This window comes from Helianthus annuus, chromosome 1, assembly GCF_002127325.2.
Source record: "Helianthus annuus cultivar XRQ/B chromosome 1, HanXRQr2.0-SUNRISE, whole genome shotgun sequence".
Taxonomy (NCBI): Eukaryota; Viridiplantae; Streptophyta; class Magnoliopsida; order Asterales; family Asteraceae; genus Helianthus; species Helianthus annuus.
In genome coordinates this window covers 137,301,940-137,316,730 of record NC_035433.2, presented here as the reverse complement: position 1 = coordinate 137,316,730, position 14,791 = coordinate 137,301,940, and the positions used below count along the sequence as shown (strand labels likewise).

At 34.7% G+C, this 14,791-nt stretch overlaps 1 protein-coding gene across 1 annotated transcript; it reads left to right on the top strand.

The window, feature by feature from the left end:
- The first annotated feature begins 694 nt into the window (after nucleotides 1-694).
- LOC110880052 (cytochrome P450 97B2, chloroplastic) lies at nucleotides 695-10,144 on the top strand. The gene is made up of 14 exons (XM_022128611.2): nucleotides 695-1,006; nucleotides 3,486-3,669; nucleotides 4,379-4,486; nucleotides 5,597-5,681; nucleotides 6,401-6,639; nucleotides 6,733-6,906; nucleotides 6,981-7,028; nucleotides 7,601-7,660; nucleotides 7,738-7,824; nucleotides 7,981-8,069; nucleotides 8,146-8,237; nucleotides 8,762-8,823; nucleotides 8,931-9,080; nucleotides 9,737-10,144. The coding sequence occupies exons 1-14, from the start codon at nucleotides 885-887 to the stop codon at nucleotides 9,959-9,961; spliced, it is 1,725 nt and encodes a 574-aa protein (XP_021984303.1). The 5' UTR covers nucleotides 695-884; the 3' UTR covers nucleotides 9,962-10,144.
- Nucleotides 10,145-14,791: the final 4,647 nt, after the last annotated feature.

The window sequence follows — 14,791 nt, the reverse complement described above, 5'->3', positions numbered from 1 at the left end:
ATGAATTGTAGCATGTAAAATTAACTTGGATATTTAAATTATTGATGAGCAAATCATATCAAATCCTGTAATCAAACCGGTATCGTATTGGTACCAAATTTACTATATCAAATCATTTTTGGTACCAATTTGATACCCACCTTTTGGCGTTTTCAGAATCTTTACTTTCGGTTTGACACCGGTCTAGCACCATACCTATATTTATTGATTTTTACCTTCAAATACCATACCGTATTGTACCAAACATTTTCGGTGCTGGTACCCAATTTCGATGATTTTCCGGATCGGCACTTTCGGTGCCGTTACATGTACCGAGCTCATCCATATTTTAACGTGTTAGCACCGTAATATCTGAACTGAAAACAACCGAATTTCCAACGTGTAGGACATGTGAGTCCTATTATTATATATTAGGTTATTTAAAATCGTTTTTTCAGACGGATTGACTATCCTTTTCACGACATTTTTATTTATGTTTTGAAATTTGGTACCTGCTTGTCGTTACTAACACGCGTTTTGTAGTCATTGGGTCCCCGCCGCAACGCGCGGACGAAAATTTAACTAGTTTTATAAATAAACAAAATTATAAAAATCCAAAAAGTAAAAATCAAACTTTAGAAAATATTCATAAAACACAAAAGCTACAGGGGACTCGTATGCAATTAATTATCCCCAACTTATCAAAAGAAAAATCCAATTTTGGGCGGACAGTAAACAAATATTTTTCCAGCTAAAAGTTCTTTCCCACTGCATTTCCATGTCCGATTATTATTATCAAAAACCGTGAGTGGTTACCAAATTTCGCCACTCATATCATACAATTATAATCCCCAAATTCACCAATCTTCTTAATCCAAACACCTTTCAATTGAATCTCAACAGCAATGTCAACTGTCACCAGCAACTGTTCGTTACTCCCTCACTTCTGCACAACCGAATTTGCATCTTCAACTGCTTCTAAATCCTGTCGGTTCACTTCAGTTTCGAAAACACACCGAATTATTAGGTAAGTTTATTTGAAATTCGAGTAGCAATTTTGTTGATTAATCGGTGTTTGTGATTGCTCGTGAGGTGAATTTGGGGTGTCAGTTGTGTTTGTGTCGGGTTGGTGGGTTGGCGGGTTGAAATGTGCAACCCGAACCCAACCCATAGGGCTGCAAACGAACCGAGCGAACACGAACACGACCTTGTTCTTGTTCGGTTGTTAAGAAATATATCTGTTCCTGTTCATGTTCACGAACACTTACTGAATGAGATTTTATGTTCGTTTGTCATGGAAATAAACTTTTTTGTGTGTGTTTGTTAATTTTAGGCAACGAATGAAAATAAACATTGATGAACACAAACGAGCACAAACTAATGTTCATGAACACAAATGGAAACAAACAAACATTCATGAACATAATAGATAATACACTGACATTTATTAAATATTTTATTTGTCGGAACTCTGAAGTATTAAGTAAAATATAAAAACTAAAACACTAATGAACTATTGAAGTTGAAAACAAAAGAACACGTTACCGAACATTCATGAACATAAATGAACGAACGCAACCTCTGTTCATGTTCGTTCATTTAACTAAACCAACAAAATTTCTTGTTCGTGTTCGTTTGTTTAATAAACAAACAAACTTCCCGCCGAACAATACACGAACTTCCCGCCTAACGTTTGGTTCGTTTGTAGCCCTACCAACCCATATTATTATTTGTACCCTAACCCGCACACACATAAATTTGGGTTAACCCGAACCGTATAAACCATTTTTTAGATGAGTAATACATATTGTTTGTTGCTAGTTATAAGCGGGGTTGTTGCTAGTTATAAGCGGGTTGTTGGTTTGTAAATGACTAAATGAGTAATAGTTTATTTGGAAAATATTGAAAATCTTGAAAATGGATTGAAAATTGCATGTGTATCTCTAGAAAAATGGAAACCAGAAAAAAAGAATTATAAAGGTATTTTTTTAAATACCTAAACGGGTCAACGAGTCAACCCATTTCTATGTGTGTCAACACTGTTGGAAATCAGACCCTTGATCAAACACACACAAACACAAGATTGAACAAACTCGTTCAACTCATTTTATTCTTAACCAAAGCACACCAATTACAATAACCTTAATTATCTATTTATACTAAAGTAAACCCAAACCTAGTATGACTCAAATACCAATTAAATAATTATTGAACCCAAACTAGATAAGTATATCACATTGAATAAAATACGGATACTTATCTAGACCCAGTAACTAACTGAATTGTAATAAATAAACCAAACTTTATCTTCAACTCTTTTGAATTATCTTGAAGCCACTTCAACTCCGATTAGGATTAATCCTTTAAACTCGAACCCGACCAGCTTGGTTTAAAATAGCACAAGGCGCTCCGAAGTGTTTTGGTTCCGAAAGCTTTAAGCGAGGTGAGAGCTTCACGTATGCGAGGGCAGCGAGGCGCTCAAAATAAAAAAAATATTTGTACGCATCAATATGACATATTCTACTTGTTAATCAATAATAAACACAAAAACATGATTATAAAACACACTTAAACACATAAAAGCATAGTTAAAACATACATTGAAGCATAGTTGTCGATAGCGACCATAGCGGTCGCTATAGCGCGCTTTATGGCGATGCGACTATGTGTCGCTATGTTGGTTATGGCGATGAATAGCGAGCTTAGGGACAGTTTGGGTTTTTTTTATGTTAATATCAATTAGATATAGCTATAAAATAGCTGGATTTATAGGTTTTTGTTAAATATACATGTAAAATATCATATATACAAGGGTATTTTGATGTAATATACAAATAAAAATTTTCAAAATTCTTTTTCTAGTGTAATCACTATTTATAAAATAGCCGTCGCTATTTTTCGCTATTCGCTACGTAGCCTATAGGTGCCTTGTCGCTATTCGCCATCGACAACTATGCATTGAAGTCGAAACACACTTAAAACATAAACATAAAAAAATAGTCTTTAATCAACAATTGATGCAGAAGAGTGAGGAGGCGACTGAACAGAAGAGGCTGCACCGTTCTTTTTTTTAGGGTAAAGAACCCAAATCTGACGTGATTAAAAGCTGCTGGGCCCCTTATGAAATCCTATTGGAGCTGATCTAGAATATTGGGCCCAAATAAAACCCAAATCTGACCTGATTGGGCTTGAAAATTCACTTCACACACCTAGCGCTTCACGTTTAAAGCGTCGCCTCAAAACGCTTCACGTAAAATAACGCTTCAGGGCAAAAAAAGCGTTTTTCCTAACGCCTCAGCGCTTCACGCTTCAAGCTCGCTTTTTTAAACCAAGCTGACCAGTTTAAAAAACAGATGGTGTTAACTGACCCAAAACCTTTTTTTTTTGTCGGGTTTGGGTTGCATTTCGGGTTGTGTCGGGAATTGCTACCCGTAAGGTGAATTGTTGAATTAGGTATGGAATTTTGTGGAATTGATAAATGATAATTAGGTGTTTGGTGAGTGCAGGTGTCAATCGACAAGTACAGATGAGAAGAGGAATAAGAGTAGAAATGTGTTGGATAATGCAAGCAATTTGCTGACTAATTTCTTGAGTGGTGGGAGTATAGGATCAATGCCTGTTGCTGAAGGTGCTGTCTCTGATTTGTTTGGGAAACCTCTTTTCTTCTCTTTGTATGATTGGTTCATAGAGGTACTACTCACTTTTTTTTTTCAGTTTTTTTTTTTTTTTTTTTTTTTTTTTTTTTTTTTTTTTTTTTTTTCACATACAAATACACATAGGGGAGGGTTATGGGCAGAACACAGTTATTTGGTAGACAGTAAGAACAAAATAAATTATTCACTTTTTCAATATTGAAATTTTAATAAAAAAGAGAAAATGGTTGAAACGGAATCGTTATTTGTCTCTCTTAAAATAAAAATAAAAATATATGAACATATTTCGTTTATTTTGTAGAACTTACACCTATGCAAGTTATGTGTAGGTTATATCACCTACACATAACCTACACATGTGCACGTAAACGTTTAAAGTTAAAGAAATATATGAACAAAATGAGTTAATGGTTTTTTAAGTACATAACGTACACATCTGTATGTAAAGAGTAAAATTTTAAAAAAGTTGAACCATTAATAAAAAACTCAAATGATTTGAATTTGTTTTTTTTTTCCTCGCAATCATTTATTGCTCTAAAATGAACCTCGCCCTACATATACATATACATACACAGCAATGTTTTTTTTTGATATTCATGATTTTTGCTTATGTTTGTGTGCCGAATGCTGCAAACAGACAGAGGTTGGCAAATTGATTTAATATGATTTTTGTTAAGTGTAGTATATAGACCTGCATTTATTGGTAGTTACTAATTTTGATATCCCAATGACGGTTTATTGAACAGCATGGATCAGTTTATAAACTTGCCTTTGGTCCAAAAGCATTTGTAGTTATATCAGATCCTATTGTCGCCCGATATATTCTTCGCGAAAATGCATTTTCGTATGATAAGGTATGATTCCAATTTATTGCGTTACTTTAGTGCCCACATGTTGAAATCTATTCAGTGCATAATCTATTGTTTGTAAATCATAGTTATTAAAGGCGCTAGGCGCACTCAAGGCGCATAGGCCTCGCCTGGGGCCTAGGCGCAAGGCGCATAAAAAGGCGAGGGCCTGAGAAAAGATAAGCGCATGATGAAAAAAATGAAAAATATATTAGAAAAATAATAATATTCTTCAAATAAAATACACAAAAGCTATTATATAACATTTAATATCATATATTTTATACCAAAAGTTCTAAAATATTTAGTGTGCTGGTGTAGAAAAGTGGTTTGCCTTAGATAAAAGTAGAAACCTAGCTAGAATATTGCCGGAATTTAGAGAATTTGGCCGGAAAATATCAGAAATCTAGGAATCTCGTTGAAATATGCGCCTGAACCATCACCTGAAGAATTAAAGCGCAATTGCCTCACCTCGCCTGGAAAATGGGCCTAGGCGCAAGAGGCGATGGCTTTTAACAACTATGCTGTAAATACACGCATAATTGCATACAAGTACCCCATGTAAAAGGTGGCAAACAGCGATTACAACCCAATAACCCATTTACTTTCAAACGGTCCGACTTGGGTTATATTTTATTACCAACAAGTCAAATGGGTATATTTTAATATGAGTAAATTACGTTTTTGGCCCCTGTGGTTATATCACTTTTACTATATTAGCCCAAAATAAGAATTTTTAAAATATTTGCCCCCATGGTTTCTATAACTAACCATTTCGGCCCCTAAGTCTGGATATCATGGGGGCCAAAATGGTTAGTTATAGAGACCATGGGGGCTAAAATGGTTAGACTTGGGGGACCAAAATGGTTAGTTATAGAGATCATGGGGGCAGATATGTTAAAAATTCTTGTTTTGGGCTAATATAGTAAAAGTGATATAACCACAGGGGCCAAAAACGTAATTTACTCTTTTAATATTTTAGATGAAAATGAAACAGTCAACAGTCTCCCAAATGTGCTGGTGGGCCCATAGTTCTAAATTATACATTTTTTTTACCTAAACTTGTTTTTGACCAATATTATATATTTTATAAGGCGCTTCATACGTATCATGTAGGGAGTTCTTGCCGATATTCTGGAGCCAATTATGGGAAAAGGACTAATTCCTGCTGACTTAGACACTTGGAAGCAAAGGCGAAGAGGTAATAATTTTTAAGTCAATTATTGATATGTATTAATAATATTAGCTTAATTAATTGAATAATCAGGATGACTAGTGGTAAGGCATACAAGTTAATGGCTGTAAATGAACCGAACGAACACGAACAAGGCGTTGTTCATGCTTGTTTGTTAAGGAAATAAATGTGTTCAGAACTAGAACTGTTCATGAACACATACTCAACGCGATTTTCTGTCCGTGTTCGTTCGTTAATTTTAGGTAACGGACACAAATGAACGCAAACAAACGTTCATGAACACAAATGAACGTTCATGAACATAAACGAACGTCCATGAACACAAACGAACATATATTTAATGGTATGTAATATACAATACACTAATATTTATTAAATATATTATTAGTGGGAAATTTAAAGTATTTCTATAAAACACAAAAACATAAAATCCCAATTAACTATTGAACACGAAGGAACATAAGCGAACACATGACGAACATAAACGAACACATTACCGAACGATCACGAACATAAATAAACGAACGCGGCCTCTGCTCATGTTCGTTCATTCAACTAAACGAACAAAATTTCTTGGTGTTCATTCATATGTTAATCGAATGAACACAAACGAACTTCCCGACGAACTGTTCGCTGAGCGTTTGGTTCGTTTGCAGCCCTAAGTCAATATGTTTAAGTTTGATGTTTGCCTATAGTCATGTCTATCGTTTTGAATTTTTTTTCAGTTATAGCTCCGGGTTTTCATACCTTATATTTGGAAGCTATGGTGAAAATGTTCGCTAATTGTTCCGAAAGATCAATATCAAAACTCGAGAACCTTCTAGAAGCCAAAAACTTGCAAGGAGGGCACGAAATCGAGTTAGATCTCGAAGCGGAATTCTCGAATTTGGCCCTGGATATAATCGGTCTCGGTGTTTTCAATTACGACTTCGGTTCTGTCACAAAAGAATCTCCTGTCATTAAGGTCTAGTCCTATGATACATTGCCCAACATGTTTTACACGATGAGTTCATTTATAAAACTCGGTTAATTTCTCTTCTGTTTCTGCTCCTTTCAGGCAGTATACGGCACGCTTTTCGAAGCCGAACATCGATCAACTTTCTACATTCCGTATTGGAAATTTCCTCTGGCTAGATGGCTGGTTCCCAGACAACGGAAATTTGCAAACGATCTCAAGATTATTAATGATTGTCTTGATAATCTTATAAAAAATGCAAAAGAGACGAGACAGGTAACGGTTTTTATATGTTCTACATTCCATATGTTGTAGGATTATTTTTTAATTTTGAAAGTTTTAATTGGTAGGAAACGGATGTTGAGAAACTGCAGCAAAGAGACTACTCGAATCTCAAGGTATGTAATATGTTTCATTCTAATATTTAAAAGAGTTAGTTACGTTTTTCGTCCATGTGGTTTGTTGAAAATAACCGTTACAGTTCATTAGTTTAAAAATTGCCAAAACGGTATCCGTACTTTCACTTTTGTAACAATTATAATCCACCTCCGTTAACCCTATCCACTTATTCTATTAGTATTGTGTGAAATGACCATAATGCCCCTGTTAATTACCTTCTCTTTTCATCAAACACCACCACCCACAGCCAAATCTGGCCACCGCCAACTCCCTGTGGTGGCTGGAGTTGGCGGTGGTCTGCGGTTGGTGGTGATGATTGATGAAGAAGGTAATTAACAGGGGGCATTATGGTCATTTCACATAAATGATAAAACTAACATAATAAGTGGATGTGGTTAACGGAGGTAGACTGTAATTGTTACAAAAGTGAAAGTACGTGTACTGTTTTGGCAATTTTTAAACTAATGAACTGTAATAGTTATATTCAACAAACCACAAGGACGAAAAACGTAATTAACTCTATTTAAAAATTATTTGTTGGGATTTTTTTTATAATTATAAGTTTTTTTAGGATGCGAGTCTGCTGCGTTTCTTAGTTGACATGAGGGGAGTTGATGTTGATGATCGACAAGTAAGTATAACCTATAGTTTTATCTGAATATTTAATGTGTTAATTCGAATAATCTTTTTACAATTTCCATGAAACAGCTACGGGATGACTTGATGACAATGCTCATTGCTGGCCACGAAACAACAGCTGCTGTTCTTACGTGGGCCGTCTTTCTTCTGGCTCAAGTATGAAACATCGATAAACTTGCATATTAATTAGCATTTATCGCATAACGTTTGTATCTTAGTATCGGTCTAAATATGACAATTTGTTAATGTACAAGGATATAGAGATAAATGTTTGTGGCCAACGCTAATGTCTGATGAGCCGCCATTATGCAGCATCCCGACAAAATGAAGAAAGCACAAGCGGAAATCGATGCTGTCGTCTCACAGGATGGAATAACTTTGGAGTCACTTAAAAAGCTAGAGTATGCCACAATATTAAAAGACTTGTTATCGTATTTGTAAACTGTTTTACTGATTTTCCTTGTTTTAAACTTGTAGATATGTTAGACTAATCATTTCTGAAAGTCTACGCTTGTATCCTCAACCTCCGTTACTCATCAGGCGTTCTCTAAAATCAGATCGATTACCAGGTAATAATATATGCTATCAAATTCAATCTACAATACCAAAATGCCATTTTCGCCCCTGAGGTTTGGCCACTTTTGCGACTTTCGTCCAAAGGTTTGTTTGTTCGCATTTGGATTCAAAAGGTTTGAAATCTTGCCATTTTCATCCAGCTCATTAACTCCGTCTATTTTTCTCCGTTAGATGAGGGGCATTTCCGTCTTTTTATACATTTTTTTAATAAAATAAAGAGACTATATAAAAATAAAGATTCACCTCTGTTGATTTCTCCCCATCCAAATCCTTTAATCATCACAAAAAATGTCTAAAAAGACGGAAATGCGCCTCATTTAACGGAGAAAAATGGATGGAGTTAACGAGTTGGATGAAAATTGCAAGATTTCAAACCTTTTGGATCCAGATGCTGAAAAACAAACCTGTGGACGAACATCGCAAAAGTGGACAAACCTCAGGGACGAAAATGGCATTTTACTCTAAATTTCCCAGTTTTTATAGTTTCTAATGCCATGAATATCATTCAATTTAACAGGAGGTTATAAGGGTAATAAAGAAGGATACGAAATTCCAGCTGGGACCGATTTATTTATTTCAGTAAGTAATCAACTGTTACTTTGTCATTTCTATATTGCCAAGAATCCTTCAGAAGTCGCGTATTAGATTCGTGATATTTAACGTCTTTTTATTATTTTTTTGGACAGGTATATAACCTTCATAGATCTCCATACTTCTGGGACAACCCTAATGAATTCGAACCGGAGCGGTTTCTTGTTCAAAAAGATAACAATGACATTGAAGGGTGGGCGGGCTTTGATCCATCTAGAACCGCTGGATCTCTGTACCCAAACGAGGTTTATAGTTTATACTCTTCTTATTTTATCTTTAGCAAGTCTTTAGGCAATATATATTTCGGTAAAGGATCAAATAAAAACAAAATTAACGTACGAAATGTACGCATTGAGGGAAAAAGCAAAAAGTGGCGGTGTCATTTTGGTAATTATCAGCAACTTCAAAATAACTGGGGAAAAAGCAAAAAGTGTCTTGTAGAGTAATTTTGAACATCTGTAGAGTAATTTTGAGCATCTGTAGAGTAATTTTGGGAAATGTAGGGTAATTATCAAATTACTCTAGTAGAGTAATTTTGGAAAATGTCTTGTAGAGTAATTTTGTTAGCATTTAGTTATGGGGTTTAGCTTTATGGTTTAGTTTTTAGCTTTTAGTTGGGTGGGGGGGGGGGGGGGTTAGTGTAATTTTAGCCTACAATTTTGATAATTACCCTACACGACCAAAATTACTCTACATGAACTTTTACAAAATTACTCTACAGAAGCTCAAAATTACTCTACTAGAGTAATTTTGAAGTTGCTGATAATTACCAAAATGCCACCGCCACTTTTTTTTACTTTCTTTCAATTCGTACGTTTCGTACGTTTATTTTATTTTCACAGGAACTTAACTCTATATATTTCTGGAAATCTAACAAAGGGTTTGTGGCTGGTGATTTCAGACTGTATCGGACTTTGCATTTTTACCATTTGGTGGCGGGCCAAGAAGATGCGTGGGAGACCAATTTGCGCTAATGGAATCGACGATAGCGTTAGCGATGCTATTACAGAAGTTTGATGTGGAGCTAAAAGGATCTCCGGATTCGGTGGAACTTGTCACAGGAGCAACGATTCATACGAAAAGTGGGCTTTTCTGCAAATTAAAGAAGAGATCTCACACTCATTAGCAATAAAGTTTGCTTCTTTCTCTTGTTATTAGCTTCTGATTAAATGGTACATGTGACCCTTGAGTTTATATTTGGTTTTTTCAACAATGGAACAAGTTCAATCATGTAAAACAGTTATAATTACTTAAGTTTTGTGAATTATATGTTTAAAATTAAAAAAATAAAATAACTAGTATGGAGATATGAATTTGACCAACTTGAAGAAGCCGTGAAAGAATCGATAGAAGGAATCAAACAAGTTCATTAAGAGTTTATGACGATTAATGCGATTAATGTTGAAGTTAATTTGATTTTGTGTTCTTGTTCTTTATTTGAACTTGATGAAAGGATAATCGATGAGAGATTTATGGCATGCTATATGTAGGAAACTATATAGTCAAAAGGGCGCGCCTAGGCTCTGAGGCGAGGTTGCACCTATGTAGGCAAAACCTTCTTTATTTACAACACGTCTTAGCTTTGATATTTGGGGGGGGGGGGGGTAGAGGTAAGACGGTCTACATCTTACCCTTCTTAAACGCTACAATAGTTTTGATATTGGTAGAATTTGTTGAGTATGATGATGATGATAAAACACATGAAATCACTCAAAGTATCAACTACTCAAAACAATCTAAAGCAAATCCATGAAATGCTAACCGGGCCCCTCTTTTACATTCTAGGGAAAACTTCGATGTTAGGCGTTCTTCTTAGTAAAGCTATATTGGTCATAGTTTCTATACAAGCAACAAGCACAAATGTTAGAAGCCATATTTCTAATATTCATAAATATAATTGGAATATCGAATCAAAATTAAAAATTTTGAGTTCGACACGTGTTTGATATCTGATTTCGAATTGGATACACATTCGATTCGAAAATTAGAAAACCAAATTTGAATATGAAATTTTTTAATATGAATTGGTTCGAATTTCAGGGTTTTTTTTTTCGAGTCTCACTAAAATACTGAACATCATATAAATATTATCAGCTTTGATTTATAAAAAAAGCCAAACTAATACGCTACTTATACGAAAATTATATCGAATTTCAGGGTTTGTATGTAGCTAATAGTACAACCCTTTTAAAGCATGTATACAAGCATATTAAGCAAGCTTTAGCCTAAAATTGAGAGACTTGAAGCACAATTACCCAAAGGTTAACTATTTGTGTACATGAGTTAAGATATAATAGGAAGTTTATTTGACTAGTAAGGCTAGGAGGTAATCTTGACCATCAATTGATTTAATCAAGGGCTAAGATTAAATGAAGGAAATTAAAGGTAAGATAAGAGTCGCGTGAGTTTGTGAAAGACATTCTAGTCAAACCAGGACAATAGTTTATCTCTCCTCCAATTCCCCCCAATTTTTTAAATGATAATAACTTTTTCATACGACATTATTTTTTTATAAAAATTGCACCAAAAAACAGGCTTTTTTTATCTTTAAAACGAGTATACTATTGCTATATTTTCGAAAAAAAAATTCGAAAACCTAGTTGCGTAAAACGCAATGGAAAGAAACCCAGTTGCGTAAAACGCAATAGACGAAAAACGTAAAAAAAATGACTTTTTTTAAACGCAATGCACAAAAAACACAAAGAAATGTCTTATTTCTAAAACGCAATGGATTAAAAACACAAAATAAAGTGTACTTTCTAAAACGCAATGGCCAGAAAACACATAAAAATGTGTTTACCTAAAACGCAATAGACTAAAAACACTTCAAAAATGTGTGTTTTTAAAACGCAATGGCCAGAAAACACTTAAAAATGTCTTATTTCTAAAACGCAATAGCCTAAAAACACAAAAGAAAGTGTACTTTCTAAAACGCAATGGACTGAAAAAGCATAAAAATGTGTTTCACCTAAAACACAATAGACTAAAAACACTTCAAAAATGTGTTTTTCTAAAACGCAATGACCAGAAAACACTTAAAATGTCTTATTTCTAAAACGCAATGGCCTAAAAACACAAAAGAAAGTGTACTTTCTAAAACGCAATGGACTGAAAACACATAAAAATGTGTTTACCTAAAACGCAATAGACTAAAAACACTTCAAAAATGTGTTTTTCTAAAACGCAATGGCCAGAAAACACTTAAAAGTGTCTTATTTCTAAAACGCAGTGGCCTAAAAACACAAAAGAAAGTGTACTTTCTAAAACGCAATGGACTGAAAAAGCATAAAAATGTGTTTCACCTAAAACGCAATGGAGTAAAAACACTTCAAATATGTGTTTATCTAAAAAGCAATTGCCAGAAAACACTTAAAAATGTATTATTCTAAAACGCAATGGTCTAAAAACACAAAAGAAAGTGTATTTTCTAAAACGCAATGGACTGAAAACACATAAAAATGTGTTTACCTAAAACGCCAGGGGCTGCCACCCCTTGGACCCTGCTCCCAGGGGCGCTGCCCCCGGACCCCCGCCAAGATCGTAAAACGCAATGACTCAATTCCAAAACCCAGATCATAAAAATGTAATTAAAAAATTTCTTACATAGATCGATGCTGATTTATTCAGATCTCTTCAATGATTGACGAAATTTGAATGTTAGAAACACTTATTAGCGATCGAATCAAACGAATCGAGTGATTCGCTTCAAAATCACAGAAAAAAATGAGATATTTTATGAAATTAAACTGGGTTTCTTCAAAAAAGCTGAAGAACACATTGATCAATTGTTTGAATCATTGATTGGTGAAGAAAATTGCACTATAATGTAGTGATTATTGAGATAGAAAGTGAAGAAATGGTTGAAGATAGTGGGTTTTGAAAATGGTGTGTTTTGAAGTTAATGAGGAGAATAAGGAAGAAGAAAGGATACGATTGACTAAAATACCCTTCCTCTTTATTTTAAATTTTGCCACATGTCATAATCTTATTGCTTCCTATCCTTCCTAGCTAAAATAAACTTTCTATTTGATCCTCACCCTTGTGGATATATTATGATATTTCATATAATTAAGAGTAAAATGTCCGGATAGTCCTATGGTTTGGTGAAATTTCACTCTTAGTCTCCAACTTTTGAAAATTACACCAGTGCTCTCTATGATTTGATAGGTTGTTACTCGGATAGTCCTTAGAGTGGATGGATGTTAGTTTCGCGGTTAAGTCCACTTAAAATGGCTTAAATGCCATCCCTCAAGAAAAATATTAATCTTTTTGTTTATTTATGGGACCACCCACCACCTACTCATCTTTAACCTCTACCCATCAACATCCACCACCATTAACAACCTCCCCCAATATATATATATATATATATATATATATATATATATATATATATATATATAGTGAGCCGCTAGAATAAGAACCATCTCCAGTTGTAAGAACCGCGAGAACCAATCTCAACCAATTAGATTATGACACCCTGATCGATGTCGAAAGGTCGGTCAAAAACAAGTTTAAATTTTGGTCCTAAGTACCTATACTAGCAAGGGTAAGTAGGGTCGTCTCCACAGGGAATATGTGGTTAGTGTTGATTGTAGAAACCTAGATTAACTAAAACTAAGAAAAACTATTGCTTTGATTGCATTTTGAGATTTTTGATCGAGAAGAATTAAGAAAGTTATCAATTTTAAAGAAAAGCAACCCCCTCCGGATTTCCGGTTCAATGATTCACGCAAACTTGTTTAATTAGATAGATACCAAAAGGTCTTGTTAATGGTTTAGTTTGATTGATAATCAAAGACAAGTTTTTAATAATAACCTATGCAATTTAATTACCAAATCATAAGTGCCAAGAACCCACCCAATAACCAAACTACTCACGATGCAAGAAAACCGAATGCGAATGGTAAAAGATGAATAATTGCAACACTCACAATTCTTTAAAACAAAACTAAACCACAAGTATTCTTCAAGTTATGAAAAACAATCCAAAAAAAAAACTAAATAAACAAGGTTTGAGTTTCACATACATGAACCATCCACCCGGAGGTGGTCACAAAAGAATCTAGCCACTCATAGTCATGATTTGATCTTCTTGATTGTCTTGGATGTTTGATTGCATGAAAGATTGATGAAAATTGAGGTTGGGCACTCAAAAATTCGTCCTTGGGAAGTGGAAAACGGCTAGGGTTAGGGAATATCTCGTTTTGGGGTTGAAGATATCTTAAAATAAAGTGAAATCCTGAATTTTCGCGTGACTATCTGCTGTCAGCGCAAGGTTGCGCCCCCCTGGCACAAGGTTGCGCCCCTGACTGATTAGCATCTGTATTGCGCCCAAACTGACACCAAGTTGCGCCAAACTGGTTTCTTCTTGCGCCAAGTACTGGTTTCTCACCATTTTTCGCATTTTTCAACTCCCAACTTGTGTGTAAGCTTCTAACCTTCATAAATCTTCCCGAAAACCTCCCGTTTAGCTTCAATATCCATCTGTTAAGCTTTAGGTACCTACAAATAGAAACACACTCAAAGTAACCATGTTTTATGATAATAAACACTTAAAACCTTATATTTACACATGTTAAAATACGGTTATTTACCCTTCTATCACATCCCCACACTTCATCTTTGCTTGCCCTCAAGCAAACCGTTACGGAATTACTCACCATCGTAACAATACCTCTAAACCCCTATACCAATGCAACCGTTTAAGTCCTAAGTCATACCCGTCCCATAGACTAACACAATCGAGATTGACAGTCCGACAAGCAAGTGATGCAATTTATAAAACTTAAGACTTGTTTATTCAAAACTAACATGCTTAGGATTACAACACATGCTACACGCCTCTCATAATAAACTTTCCTCTCGGTTTAACAACTGACTAGCGTGTAATGTGCTAGCATTTATATCACTCAAAACCAAACATGAAATCCTGTAATCATATGCTTGTATGACA